The sequence below is a fragment of the Copadichromis virginalis genome, linkage group LG10, assembly GCF_057382275.1.
Source record: "Copadichromis virginalis isolate Kocher_CV1m ecotype Utaka linkage group LG10, C_Virginalis_male_GT1.1, whole genome shotgun sequence".
Lineage (NCBI taxonomy): Eukaryota > Metazoa > Chordata > Actinopteri > Cichliformes > Cichlidae > Copadichromis > Copadichromis virginalis.
This window is the reverse complement of record NC_140627.1, coordinates 642,809-658,867: the sequence shown is the minus strand read 5'-3', so window position 1 is coordinate 658,867 and position 16,059 is coordinate 642,809. Positions and strand designations below refer to the sequence as shown.

The 16,059-nt window shown below is 40.4% G+C and overlaps 1 protein-coding gene across 1 annotated transcript in view; it reads left to right on the top strand.

The window, feature by feature from the left end:
• The first annotated feature begins 733 nt into the window (after positions 1 to 733).
• The window catches only part of LOC146699588 (CXADR-like membrane protein), a 32,294-nt gene continuing 16,968 nt past the window's right edge, over positions 734 to 16,059 (top strand). The window contains exons 1-2 of the mRNA XM_085469359.1: positions 734 to 1,493; positions 2,405 to 2,603. Of these exons, the coding sequence (XP_085325485.1) occupies positions 1,281 to 1,493; positions 2,405 to 2,603 (412 nt within the window). The 5' untranslated portion in view covers positions 734 to 1,280. The remainder of the gene's footprint in view (positions 1,494 to 2,404; positions 2,604 to 16,059) is intronic.

Sequence of the window (16,059 nt, the reverse complement as noted above, 5' to 3'; positions counted from 1 at the left end):
TCGTACCGTTATGGTAGCAAAAAGGCTGGGTTCAAATTAATCACATTAAGTTAAGACATCTGTGAAGAACACAGATAACGTTGGTTGGTACTAGAAACTTGCTGTAATCGGGCACATTGTTGTCCACGCAACTTACTTTTTTTTTTTTTTACTGGGTTGGTAAATTGCCAAAAGAAAATGTGTTTACCTACGTTTTTCCTGTTTATTAATAATAATAATTTATTTAAAAAAATAGTTTAATTAAAGACAGAAGCGGCTACTTTCTTACTTAACCCACATATGTTCACACTGCAGGCAAAAGAATAACAGAGCGCTCACTTACCTTAGATTAGTCAAAGACAGCTGACTTCTGTTACTTGTTAATTAGCACTTGCAACCTCCCGTTAACTAGCCTGTTACTGTCCAATAAATAAAAGGGCCAAGTTTAAAAAATTAAAAAACATTTTTAAAGCAGCTGCCGTTCAGTTCAGTACTTGTTCTCTTATTTGACAGTTTAGAACACATTCTCATGTGAAAGAATGATATGGTTTTGTATTGAAAACACTGTGATACCTGACAGTTTGGTTGATTGGTTTGGTGACCATTATCCATTTTCATGTATAGACTTGCAGTTTAACTGCCACTGCTCTTTAATATGTAAAGTTTTTCTTTTCACTAAAAAAGAACTACTTTGAGATTTATATCCCACTGTCTTTTTTTTTTGCGCTACTCAGAAGCAGCTGTCCTCCTGCTGACAGAAAAGTAACTATGTAACTTTTACTCTGAGTACATTTTAAATGAGCTACTTTTTACTTTTATTTGAGTACATTTTTAGACAGGTAATTTTACTTCTACTTGAGTAAAATTTCAGCGAAGTAATAGTACTTTTACTTGAGTAAAATATTTTAGTACTCTTTCCACCTCTGGTTACTGCCCATCTCTGCTGATAGAGGCCATGTTTGTGGAGTTAATGAACCTGCCTGAATAGTTATTCAGATCTCACTTAAAATCTCACATTAAAACCAAGGCTTTGACTATCCAATTATAAGTTTTGAACAAATCATTATAACTTGACCAGTTTCTGAATGACATGAGTTTTAAAATATCTAATGTAAGTCAAAAACTACACTGCTAAAGCATCTATTTTCTTTGAATAGACACTCTTGTTCATTTTCAGATTTTACAATAAGGACTAAGAACATAAATATGCAAGCTGGCTAAATTGTTACACTTTTAAATTTCTATATCTTCAAATCACATTTCTGTCTAGGATTCATGAATGTTTATTATTTATTATATTTATGTTGATATCTGATGCAGTGAACAATGATCTTGAAGAAGCCTGTATCTCTACAGTTCTGCTGGGTGTGCTAATGACATGTGCCCAGACAGTGATGAAGAGGGTTGTTGGAGACAATGCCACGCTGCCCTGCCACCATCACTTCTGGGTTGGTGATCATCCCACTCTGGACATTGAGTGGCTGCTCCTCAAGCCGACCAACAGGCAGAGAGTGGTATGTGTCTCTCAATGCATGAGGTTCACTGCCCATTTTGGATAGACAACAACAAACCTACTGTTACCTGTTCTCTTCCATAGTCTCATAGTCATTTTTAAACTATTATTTTAGTAAAATATTATTTTTATTAATATTTTTTAATTGATATTTTAATATTTAAGTTACTTTGAATTTTTTCAGTTGCACAGGTTTTCTAGGCATCATGAAAAGTTTCACACAAAGGTTGTATGAGTTAAGTTGTAGTTATAGTCGTTTTTCTATATAAAACTATTTTAGCGATTTTGTAGTACATAAAAAAACTACAAAAGAGTGCATACCTTTTGCAAATGGAAAACAGCATTTATCCATAGCTGTTGCAATTAATGTATTTTGCATTGCCTTGTTAAATGCACAGACAGAAAATAAAGAGCATTTCAAAGATCTGTTCATAGCCAACAGCTCGCTATTCTATGATGCAAATTCTGCAATCAAATACATTAAAACCTGATATTTTTCCAGAACCTTCCTCACCAACATTTAAAAGGATTTCTTCCTCTCCACATGGTCTACCTGTCCACTACATTTCATGAAATTCAGTATGGTAGTTTTTGTGTAACCCTACTCCAGGCAATCAAACGAACAAGCAAAGAAATGGCAACATTGGGTTCTTGACATTGGTAGTATGCAAAGGCTCAACAAAGCAGTGTTTTATCAGCATCCTTCCATTTTTAAATAATTATTTTTTCAAATAATTAAAAACATATATATTAAAATTCTTAAGCACATATAGTTCGACTCTCTCTCTGATATATTTGCTCATGGTTGTAGATAAACTGGACATTGTTGTTCCTCTATATATGCATTATCTTGCATGACATGTTACAAAACCACTACCATTACTACCCACCTGTTTCACATCCTCCTACCAGGTGATTACCTACTTTTCTGGAAGAGTTTTTGACCCCAACGAAGGACAACGCGGTCGTGTAGCTTTTGCTGGAGAGTACTTAAAAGGCGACGCATCTCTGCTCATCAGTGACTTGTCACTCACAGACTCAGGAGAGTACAGCTGCAAAGTCAAGACTGGGCCACGGTACCACTGGAGTACCATCAGTCTCACAGTGCTAGGTAAGTAAAAGACAGCCCTTGGTTCACAGAAACTAGAGATATATAGGTAGAAGATACATAAAGTGCCATGAAATCCATAACCTATGAATTAGAGCAGTCGTTCTACAATAGTTTCAAGTTTTACTGTCATATAAAGATAAACAGCGTAAAATTCTTTGGCTCGTGCTCCTCAACAACAACAACAACAACAACAACAACAACAACAACAATAATAATAATAATAATAACAACAATAAAATACTTAAGCATTAAATAATAAGAGAATTTAAGATAGTTGTTTGGTATTTACATTTTTTGCAAAAATCTTGTGCAGTGAGGATTTAAAGTGGTTAAAGTGACACTGTGTAGAGTCTAGTAGCTATAGTGAGTGTGTAATGATGTGTGCAGAATGTCAGCAGTTCCAAAGCCAGATGGCTTGTGGGTAGAAACTATCCCTGTGTCTGGTATTGTGGGTCTGGATGCTCCTAAACTGCCTGGATGGACAGCAGGAGTGTGAAAAGTCTGTGGCTGGGATCACAGAGGATCCACTACATCTTCCTCGTGCAGCGCTGTCTATGGAAACCTTGCATGGCTGGCAGTTCAGTCCTGGTGATGCGCTGTCTGATCTCACCACCCTCTGCAGAGCTTTGGTCCTGAGCGTTACAGCTTCCATACCAGGTGGTGATGCAGCCAGTCAGAAGACTCTCAATGGTGCATCGGTATGAGTTTGTTAGTATTCTGGGGTTCATGCCGAATCTTCTCAGGCGCCGCAGGAAGAAGAGCCGCTGTCTTGCTGCTTTTGTGATCACACCAACATGGTGTGACCAGCTCAGATCCTCGCTGATGTTGATGCCCAGGAATCTGAAGCAGATGACTCTCTCCACCTCTGCTCCTTCGATGTGGATGGGAGTGTGGCCTCCTCTCTGCAGTCTCCTGTAATCCACGATGAGCTCCTTGGTTTTGCTGACGTTGAACAGCAGGTTGTTGTCGTGGCACCATGATGTCAGGGCTCTCACTTCTGCCCTGTATGCCATCTCATCTCCATCAGAAATGCAGCCGATGATGGTGGTGTCATCTGCAATATATGATGGTGTTGGAGCTGTGTGTTTCTGTACAGTCGTGGGTGAACAGGGTGTACAGCAGGGGGGGTGAGCACTCATCCCTTGGGGGCACCTGTGCTGAGTGAGAGTGTGGATGTCTGTCAGGAAGTCCAGGATCCAGCTGCACAGGGAGGAGCTGATGTTCGGGTCACTGGTCATATCATCCAGACAGGACGAGTCTGGATGATATGATGGTGTTGAAGGCGGAGCTAGAGTTAATGAACAGCATATGCACATATGTGTTTTTCTGGTCCAGGTGGGAGAGGGCAATGTGAAGTCCACTTGCTATTGCGTCTGTAGATCTGTTAGGCCTGTAGGCAAACTGGAGTGCTCAGAGCACTTCATAGCAATGGAGGTGAGTGCTACTGTTCGATTTTCTTTGGGACAGGGGTGATGGTGATCCTCTTAAAACATTTTGGGACAGCAGCCTGGTCCAGGAGCTTTCCGAGTGTTTATTTTCCTGATGTATTTACACACGACTGCCTGAGAAATCTGAAGAGAGCAGCAGCTGTCCTCTTCCAGCAAAAGCTCTTGAGATAGATGTTTATCAAAGCGTGCATAGAAGGTGTTAAGCTTATTAGGGTAGAGAAGCAGTTACCTTCCTCACTCTGCCGCTGTTTCCCTTGTAGTCTGCGATGGTCTTCAGACCACTCCACATGTTCATCCACATTCCTCCACATGAGCTGCTTAGTGTTGGAGGGAGGTTGGAACAGTCAGAATTTACATTCAGAAGGCAATATCCTTGGATTCTGCCAAACAAACACAGATTCTCACAAATGCTTGTACAGGACTGTCACGATGCACTCAGGAGTGAGCGACTCTCTCGTACAAATAAGAGAGAGATATTAGATATTGGATGGGGCCGCTTTATGTAAAAGCATATGGTTCTGTGAAAAAATCTAACATTGCCCTATTTACCCATCCTGCAATCCAAGCACTCCATTTAGAGCTGGTCTGGAATCAGTCAACTGAGACATTTTTGGTAGCATTGAAGAGATTTGTTGCTCTGAGAGGCGTTATCTATTTCGACAAAATTTAAGAGAGCAGACCAAGACTTAAAAGGGCTATAAAAGACCAATAAAGTCCTGCAGTTATTGAAGTTTTTCTCAAAAAGGGGCATCACCTGGAAGTTCATTGCAGAGCAAACAGCCTGGTGGGGTGAATATTGGGATCATCTTGTCCAGTTGGTCAAAACCTGTCTCAAGAACGTACTAGGAAGAGCTTCACTCAGCTTTGAAGAAATGTGCACTGTACTAACAGAAGTCAAAGCTACCCTGAACTCTAGACCTCTCACTTTTGTGCACAATGAGGAAAATGAGGCAGCCACTTACATTCCCACCAGGGAATTGGGTGGTATAAGACGGATCAACAAGAAAACAAAATGAATAGGAGCCTAAAGTCCAAAAACAAGAGCATAAGCATCCAAAACATAGTTCACTGCTACCCTTGTAGCAGGAACAGGGAATGACCGGGCCCTAGCCACCTTTACCCAGGGAACTAGAACAGGTGTAGAAAAAGGCTGGACCGCAGTCGCCCTTGGGACAGGAACATGCTGAGGTGCTGAATAAGTCTTTACAAAGTCCAACACAGCTGTAGAAAAATGACACACTGACTTATTGCTTGTTGCCTCAGGTTCACTACATGGTTTAATAGTAACTAAACTAGAAAGTTCATTAGGCAGCTCTGAAACTCCACTGCTAACCCATCTTGAATTTGCCTCCGATAAAAGAGTTCACAGTCTTAACCAATGCTACTGACACAGAAAGAATTTAGAGTCTTTATGCTGGCAGACTAGGGTTTGAAAGGGTGGCAGTGCTACTCACAGGAGACATAGACTCAAGTGGAATAACTGTTTGAAGTTGACACGTGGACCTCTGAGAAGAGGGAGTCTGTGGGACCGAGGCAACATATCACTCTGAAGTGCTGTGGTGTATCTTGAAGGCCTGAACATGAAGATGAAACCTGGCGAGGATACGGTAACCTTGGAAACATGGTGTGAACATAACCTGACAACGAATAACAGGAAACTCACACACTGGATACACAGAGAGGAGACACATGGGAAACACAGCTGACACAAATGAACATGACACCACAGGGGAAGCAAAACTCAACAAATTGGACATAAAACACAAGACTATCAAAATAAAACAGGAAACATAAACATGAAGACCAAAGACACACGGGGAGGTAAACGTAAACAGTTTCTGCCACTAGAGTGGCCGATAAAAGACGAAGTCATTTGATTTCACAGGCAGGCAACAGGTGAGACAAGCACATAAGCTCAAGGAATAAATCATAATGAATGCAAACCACAAAACTCAAATATATCAGAAAATGATACCAGACTAAACTATTTTTAAACAGTAACTAAATCATCATGATACCAAGAGAATATACAGTTAGCTCAGGATGCTGAGTGAAAACAATCCTGTCAATTGTCATTAGAAGACAGCATTTTCCAGGATCCTTTGCAGTAAGAAAAAAAATGAGGGAAGCCATTATAATTTGTGCTCTTCTGTTGTTCAGTGTTTCATGTTGTCCACCATTTTAAAGTCTCATATAAAGTCTATCGTCTCTTTTACAGATATCCTGTCTGTTTTCTTGGCTAAGGGATAGGACCAGGGATAGCTCAGTAGGTAGAGTCGGGCCCCATGATCAGAAGGTCGGTGGTTCGAATCCACTAAACGGCTACCCTGAGGTACCCCTGAGCAAGGTACTGCTCCCTGGGCGCCCAATGGCTGCCCACTGCTTCACTGAGTAAATGGGTTAAATGCAGAGAGGAATTTCCCCACGGGGATCAATAAAGTACACTTTTCTTTTCTAAGTGGATTTGCTACATCAGGGATATTTCAATCGGCTTTGCAGTCTTTAGGACCAGTGGCAAAAAAGTGGTCTGGTAACTCAAAGTGAGACCCAAGATTTCCCAGAATTCAAAAAGTTAAAGTTAAACAAATTTGACCTTGACCTTAAAGAGCCTGGTTTGACTGAAAAAGCCAGGAGAGAGCATGGTGAAATACCTGAGAGAGGTCTGGCCTTTGCTGAAGAGCTTGTTGTGACACCTGGTCCCTCTACATCACAGCTAAGAGAAAGTAAAAGGTTTTAATTCCCAGCCAGAGTCCTAAAAGAGGGATTTTCTCTATTTCCTAATTATAAAGCATTTTTATTGTTAATAATGGATTAATTCAAAATACAGGTTTGATCAGTATATAAAGGAAAAATATAGTTTAAGTAGTGAAAATGATTGTTTTAATGTCAGAGTTATGTGTGTGCACATGAGCCAGCCTCAACCTTGTGTGTGTCTGAAGGAATGAAGGAAGATAAGAACTGTGTTGCCAACTCATCATAGAAATAATCCTGAAGAACCATAGCATTAGGTTTTTTAAGTGTAAAACACAAAACCATGATTTATATGTGGTTGTACTGATGGTTAACACAGTTGCACTTAAAACTAATATAATATAACATATTAAATGCAAATACATAAGGATCAGCCACAGAAAAATGATCTGTGGCTAATTCTAAATACAGGTCCTCTTCTGCTTCTCTTGAATATGGTGTGCCACAGGGCTCTGTTTTGGGGCCTTTATTGTTTTTGCTGTACATACTCCCTCTTCAGCACTTATTGAGCACTTTTAAAGATATTTCTTATCACTGCTATGCAGATGATATTCAGTTGTATATCTTCTTTAAGCCTCAAGATGTTTTCCAAACTACCGATTTTACAAAGGTGCTTAGATTCCATTAGGGGATGGATGGCTGATAACTTTCTTCAGCTAAATAAGGGGAAAACTGAAGTCCTTGTTTGTGCTCCCAAAAAACTGGTACCTATGGTGAGGGAAAACTTCGCTATATTTGCCAAACCTTCTATCAGGAACCTTGGTGTAACTTTTGACTCAGCTCTGACTTTGGACACTCATGCTAATTTATTGGTTCGCTCCTGTTTTTATCATTTAAAAAATATTGCTAAGGTGAGTCCCATTATATCACGCTCAGAACTAGAAATGGTCATCCATGCATTTGTCTCATCTCGTTTGGATTATTGTAATTCTTTGTTTACTTGTTTATGTAAAGCCTCCGTGGATCGTCTCCAAGTTGTTCAGAACGCTGCCACAAAGCTTCTGACCAAGTCTTCTAAATACTCCCACGTTACACCTCTGCTGATCCAGTTGCACTGGCTCCCCATAAAATTAAGAATCCACTTCAAGATTTTGACTTTGACATTCAGCACCAACCTATATCAGAGATCTTTTAAATCAGTACATCCCCAGCAGGTCCCTGAGGTCAGGTGATGAGGACTTGCTGGTCGTCCAACATACGAGGCTAAAAGCGATAGTGTTTGTAACTGTGGCCCCCAGACTCTGGAACTCCCTTCCTTTGAGCCCGAGATCTGTGGACTCAGTGGTTTCATTTAAAAAACAGCTAAAAACCGATCTTTTTTGGGATTTGGGATTTTTGTCTTGAAAGGTGGTATACAAATACAATTTTACTTTACTTTACTTTAAGGGTTAATTATTCTTAGTTGCTTAATACTGGCATGCTGAATATCAATAAAATAAAATAAATATGTTTAAGTTAACCAGTATAATGAATCAGAAAATACAGTAACAGTGATTCTAATAACAGGCTTCACTGAGAGCCTGCACAGAGTCTGATCTTGGTGTGTGTGTGTGCAGGAAGTGAATTATATCCATTTGTAGTTAAATGTTTAAATTTAAATGATTTCTTTATGTTAAGAATAACAAAGAAAATGTAATGAGGTGATTTTAAAGTGTAAAAGCTGGCATGCTGAATATCAATAAAATAAAAATAAATAAAAGCTTTGTTTTAAATCATGTAAGTCAGATAGAGAGATAGATAAGGTATTTAAACGTCAACAGTTAGACTGTCCAAAATGCAAAATGTGACATCCAGTAGGGAAATGAGGGAGAAAGGGTGAGCAGATGTAAAAGAGATTTTGGGTTCTTCCCTTTCGTCTTCTGTGAGCAGTTCAGACGATTCCAGCAGATAGAGTCCAAACTCTGAACCTGTGAATTGATTTTTGAATTTCTGGATTTTCATCTGCTCATTTTTGCTGTTTGATGGTTCATTCAAAAGTATTTTGATTTGCATCATACTTCCACTAAATGCCCATCTGCTTTCCTGTTGGGTGAACAAAATCAGCATTAGCTCGGAGCAGGTTGTTAGATAAACATAGTTAAAGTATTTAATAATTGTTTAATGATGTTTTTATTATTTCATTTTGTTTTTGCTTTGCTCCTGTTAAATCGCTTTAACAAAGTCTAAATGGTGGACATATACTTTACTGTTTCACAGAAGGTTAAAAAGTCTGAGGATTCTTCTTTATTGGTGCAAATAGCTCTTACAGGTTATCCTAGCTATATTAATAAATTTATAATTCCTTGGAGCCTCCTTTCCAGGCCACTAAAATCATCCCAGAAATAACAATTGCCATGATCAATAGAGGAGCTACCATTAATATTCCTGCATTTATTCCCGTGTTCAGTGTTGACTGGAAAGTCCTCTTTATCCCATAATCTAACTTGTCAAAAATGAGCAGAGAAAAGCCAAAACCAATTTGCAGGTTTACAGTTTGGGCAGCAGTTGATCCCTCTGGCACCTGAAAGGAAAGAACCTCTGTGTCTTTTCAACTTTCATACCTGCCCCCCCTGTCTTTCTGGATATCTTCTGAAATGACATCTGGCCTCACCCACTGTGACATCCAATCAGCTGATGTCCTTATCTTCCTCTCTCATTCTACCTGACTGCTCCACATACATGGTTTAAAAAAAAGTTTAAACTTTAAAATCACTTCATTACATTATATACCTTATTTCTAATACTCTGAACAGAGAAAATTCCATTATGTATGAACATTCAGTCACATATGAAAATACTTTAATTTAGTTTATGCTATTTTACTTTAACTAGATCTATCGTTAGCTCATTCTAATATGAAAATGTATTTCTTCAAAATCCCTTTTTGTTTTAAACACATTCAAATACTTTCTCTCACCTTTTCTCTTCAAAACTCTGTGCTTACTAATCACACAACACAATATAATTACTTTCATTAAATCACACATTTTAAAAGTCAGACGTTCTTTTAGATAAGTGGCTCCTTGGTGTCACTCGCTCACTTGCCCCTCCCATCCTTTTCACATAAACACATGCACACACAACTTCCAAGGTCATCTTTGCAAAAACAAGCCACTCCATATGAAATCTAAGTGAAAGGCCTTTTATTAGAATTATTATATAGATTATATATTTTTATTTATTATATTCAGATCAGAAAAATCATATCATTTCAAAAATAATTTCAGCAAAATCATATATGGTTCTCTGTTCAGCTACAACACTTAGTACCATTTGTTTTATTCAGAATCATGTGTAATAATGCGTTGTTATCTTTCATATTCCTGCAGCCACACAGACACTAATCTGCCAAGTGTGAAGCTGGATCATGTCTGTGCGCACAAAGACAGGGTGGCTGTAGCTCAGGAGGTGGAGCAGGTCATCTACTCATTAGAAGGTTGGTGGTTCAGTCTGCACCACTGCTGCAGTCTCCGTGCCAAATATCTGTGGGCAAGATACTAATCCCAAGTTGCTTTCTGATGCATCTTTCAGAGTGTGAATGAGTCAGGCATGTTGTATAAAGTGATTTGAGTGTTAGAGAGTAGAAAAGTGCTAAATAAGAATCAGGCTATCATTCATTTAGCAAAATATAGGCGTTAGAATAATTTCCATTGCTTATCTGATTTCTGGGCAGCATGGTAGTGCAGCGATTAGCACTGTTGGCTAGACTTGTAGTCAAGACCACCTAAACCGAGACCAAGACAAGACCAAGTCGAGACGAGACCAAGACCGAGACCGAGAGTGAAACCAAGAGGACAGACGCACGCTTGGCCACAATATGGAGGGATTGGAGCATAGCTGAGCCACTGTGTGAGAGATGAGCAGCGTAAGGAAATTAAGTGAGGGTAGAAATTACTGAAAGATTAATAGGCTGTGTTTTGAGTTTTGTTCAAAAAAGAATGACTTCATATAGGAAAAAAATATATATCACATATGCAGGACACCTTAATCTAGCTTTTTAATTAAGCAGCGAGGCAGAACAAAGTCGGGGCTGTATCAAGACACGAGGACTAAACCCCAATTCAACCAGACCCAGAACTGATCCGGAATTAAATCAGGACTACAACAGTTCAAAATCAGGACTACTGAGGACCTAAAAATCCTCATAGACCTGCACTACACTTATTTTTTAATTCTACCAAAGTCCACTATTTAGATTCAGAAATGTTTATATAATAACTTAGCCTTGTTGTGCGAACAAGCCTGCAAAACGTAATAAATATAGAATTTGAAAGTAACATATTGTATCTAAAAAGATACAGTAGGCACTGGATACATGTTCTGATGAGTTTTGGCATGTGTGTCTCACCTGCTCTTGTTCTCTCTCTCTCTCTCTCTCTCTCTCTCTCTCTCTCTCTCTCTCTCTCTCTCTCTCTCTCTCTCTCTCTCTCTCTCTCTCTCTCTCTCTCTCTCTCTCTCTCTCTCTCTCTCTCTCTCTTTGTGCTGACAATCAAGCCAAACACCAACATCATCAAATATACAGTTGAAACCAGATATTTACCCTTCAGATAAAAACACTTTTTTAATTGTAACATCAAATCAGACTAAATGTTTATTTTTTTAGATTTGTTAACATATTTGTTAACTTTAAGAGTAAAGAGAGAAACTATCTGTATTTCTTAATTGCAAATGGCACCAAATTGTATTCAAACTGAGCCACACTTATGGAGCTCCACAATTCTGTTCCTGGTGTTTTGGTTGACATCTCTTGATTTTCCCATGTCACAGAAACAGGCTCTGTGTTTTGCCTTATATGCATCCACAGCTGTGCCACCAGTTTACTCACATGGACTCTACAAACCAATCAGAAGCTTCTTCAGCTCAGAATGGAATCGTCTGGAGTTTCTTATTAATTAACAATAAACTTAGTGTATATGTACTGCTAAATTTGATGAAAGTGATAAAAATAGACAGCTCTCTCTCTCTTTATTCTGACATTCAACTAATTCAAAATATATTTCAATATTTATTTATCTAAAACAAAACAAGTTTACTCTAAATTCATGTTTAACAGTAAAAAAAATTTTTGATGTTTTTTTCCAACAGTGTCTAAAATATCTGGTTTCAGCTGTGAATATACTGCTGTGTATTGAAATTCCTCTTGTTTTGCATAGAAATATACTGAACAACATACAAAGCATAATATATAAAATAACATCTACCTGAGTTTTTCTTTGAAAGAAGCCCCTTATGTCCATTGTTGTATTCATCAGTACATAACTGAAACCAATTTAGAGAGTTTGTTTAGCCGTGGAGGGAAACAACTGAAAATATGAAATAAACACACACATGTGAGCTAAGACTCTCTAAAAAAAACCAACATTGTTGTTGTTCAGCTTTTCATTTCGCCATTTGTTGATTCACTTGAAGAGCAAGTAACGTAATATGGGTCAAGTGATAGTTTGATATCAATCTTTTGTGATACACCGCCATATTTACATTATTTGTACAGTACGAATGATTTGCTTTGGTACCTGGTCAAACTTAAGCTCTCCTCTGTCTGCCTGTCTGCGCTTCTCCTACAGCAAACTCGCAGGCAGCAGCTTCTCCCCCCTCGCTCACATGCGTAAGTGCTGTGCTCAGTCGCCTAGTGCCTGAGCTCGGATCATACCAAAATTAGGGGGAATTTACGACTGTGCGCTATGTGCTTCGAATATTGTGTGTAGTTTTTGTTTTATACAGTTGTCAGTCAGGCATCTGACGATGTTGATCTGAGAATGCAAGACCAAGACAGCGAGACCAAGACCACGTAAAAGTGGTCTCGAGACCGGTCTCAAGACCCAAATAGAGGAGCTAAATCAATGCACTTTTGTGAAAGACTGGGTGGGACCAGTTCCATGCAGGGCAGAGAGTGTGGATAAAGGCACGTGACCATCAAAAGGACACTGCAGTGTTGTGATGAGTTTGACATACTGGAGACAATTTTGTTAAAGAAGAGGGATGTGCAGGTAAAAGAAGAGCAGTTTAGCCTATTCCAAGGTAGAAGGAACCAGGAATCAAAGTGGCCAACAAACTAAACCAGGAACCAAAGGGGCTGTTCATCCATTTTGGTGGGTTGTATGTTAGGATTTGACTGGAAACTATGTGATATGGACTAACAGTCCTGGCATAAATCAGGAAGTAAAGATATGTGAATGGAGTGGAGATCACTACATCTTCAAAAATCAGGATTCACACCTAAGAGTAACTCAGAAGAGGTTGGAATCGCTGGTATCTGGATTGCCAAGGACTACAGCCAGCCATAACAAAAAGTGGTATAGAGGTAGATAGGCCACTTGGCTGGAATTAGTCACTGAAAGAGAAGAACCCATTCATATGTAGATGTGCATTGTGTGGCCAATGTGATTCAAGTATCTTCTAGCATGAGAGGAATTGCTGTCTCCTGGAATCATGCCATTGCCAAAGTCAGATGGATTGGCCATCACTGGAAGTAGGTGTGGCTGAATCTTGAGGTGAGGTGGTACCCATCCCTAATATAATCAGGAACTCTCTAGATGCTGAATCAAAAGACATTGTTGGGGACTTGAGGGAGGCAGCAAGCCACGCATAATTCCCCTGATACAAAGCAGATTCCTGAGACCATGTGGTGACCAAGAAGCAACAAAAGGTTCTAGGTAACCCTAACTTGGCCCGGGCAAAGAAGCAGAAATATAACCATAGGTTTGAAATTAAAAATGGAAATTGAAATGCCTACAGCACATAGAGCCAGCAACAAACAAGATATTGGACTTGAGGAGTGAAGACAACAGCCTAGGAAATGACAAGGATATTGAAAAAACAAATTTTCACCTTTGCCTGATGATTAAGGTTATGTAGCAGGCCTGGTAGCAGTCCAGAGATGTGTATGTTGCGTAGGACAACCTGACTATTTTGAAAAATCGGTGTAGGTTCCACTACTCCATTCTCACTCTTTTGTGATAACTAGACAAATAGATGAGAAAGAATCAGCTGCTAGGCTGGAGATGGGAGTGGCAGAAGTGTCACACAGTGTCTAGTGGAGCCCCATAGTTCTTATGGTGAGGAAAGATGGGTCTATACAGTTCTGTGCATTGGATTCAATGCAATTCATTTTAATTATACAGCGCCAAATCACAACAATAGTCGCCTTAAAGCGCTTTATATTGTAAGGTAGAACCTAGAATAATACATAAAGAGAAAAACCCAACAATCATATGACCCCCTATGAGCAAGCACTTTGGCAACAGTGGGAAGGAAAAACTCCCTTTTAACAGGAAGAAACCTCCGGCAGAACCAGGCTCAGGGAGAGGCGGGGCCATCTGCTGTGATGAGAGAAGGAAGACAGGATAAAGACATGCTGTGGAAGAGAGACAGAGATTAATACAGTGGTTGCAAAAGTATTTGGCCCCCTTGAACTTTTCCACATTTTGTCACATTACGGCCACAAACATAAATCCATTTTATTGGAATTCCACATGAAAGATCAATACAAAGTGGAAGTGGTGTACACGTGAGAAGTGGAATCATGTATGATTTATACATGATTCCAAAAAAGTTTTTACAAATAAATAACTGCAAAGTGGGGTGTGTGTAATTATTCAGCCTCCTGAGTCAATACTTTGTAGAACCACCTTTTGCTGCAATTCCAGCTGCCAGTCTTTTAGGGTCTGTCTCAACCAGCTTTGCACATCTACAGACTAAAATTCTTGCCCATTCTTCTTTGCAAAACAGCTCCAGCTCAGTCAGATTAGATGGACAGCGTTTCTGAACAGCAGTTTTCAGATCTTGTCACAGATTCTCGATTGAGAAGAGAGTATAATAAACAACATCATTGCGATGATCTATGTGAATATAACAGTAAATACTAAATATTGAATATTATTGTGCAGCACGTAGGATCGACAGCGCACAGGTAGGAGCCAAAAAGGGTGTAGTTTTTGTCTGTGAGCACCCATGGGAAGTGCAGCCAGGGACATGGCTTGTCGGGGGTGTCAGCTCACTAAGCTGGCCCTGCCGGCCACGTAGAGCCACAACATTTGGGCAATCTGCCAGAGAGAGAGCCAGCGCCGCAGGCCGAGTAAAGAGAGAAACTATCTGTATTTCTTAATTGCAAATGGCACCAAATTGTATTCAAACTGAGCCACACTTATGGAGCTCCACAATTCTGTTCCTGGTGTTTTGGTTGACATCTCTTGATTTTCCCATGTCACAGAAACAGGCTCTGTGTTTTGCCTTATATGCATCCACAGCTGTGCCACCAGTTTACTCACATGGACTCTACAAACCAATCAGAAGCTTCTTCAGCTCAGAATGGAATCGTCTGGAGTTTCTTATTAATTAACAATAAACTTAGTGTATATGTACTGCTAAATTTGATGAAAGTGATAAAAATAGACAGCTCTCTCTCTCTTTATTCTGACATTCAACTAATTCAAAAGATATTTCAATATTTATTTATCTAAAACAAAACAAGTTTCAGGCCGGAGAACTGTCAACCGCTGGCCAATCCATCAGACGCAGCGAGGTCCGACTGGCGTATAAAACCGGCGAAGCACGGGCAATACGCCTGGGGAACACAGCCTACAGCAGTGCTGGCCGCTAGGCCCAACTCAAAGGATGTCAGGAGGGAGGAGGGCGGCTGGAGGACAGCTGAGCCTAGGCTCCGCGTCCTCCCCGCCTCAACTGAACATGGCCATCTCCACATGCCTGCATAGGCCCCTCAGCAAGGTGGCCGCAGGGTAGACAGGCAGTCCCATCAGGCAACCCTGGTTGTCTGACCGGAGCAAAGCGTCAGAAACATCAACCTCCTGACAATCAACATTGTCCGGGGGGGCGTTGGAGGAGGGGCCAAAGGCAAGGCAACTACTCCCGCCATGCACGGCAGCAACCAACTGCGGGCAGGTAACCATAAATGCTGGGAGGCAGGGCACACGACTGCCTGCAACCAGACCAATCAGGCCGCAGCAGCGGCACCTGAGACAGGAGGTGCTGAGGCTGCATGATAGCATCAACCTTGAGGTCCACTCTACTAGATGGCACCTCAGGAAGGGCTAATTCCCACACCTGGCATGCTCCAATCAAGGGCTGAAGGGACCCATCTCACCCGACACTGTGCCTGGGGACCAGCAGGGGGCAGCCCAGGGACAGGTGGGCAACACCGGAGGAGAGGATGGAAGCTTCTTCAACATCCACCACCTGATAGTCAACCTCCACCGACCAGGGCCTCACAGAGGCGGAGCCATGGGAAGGACGCTGTGGGAGGGACAGGCAGTGAATCAGCA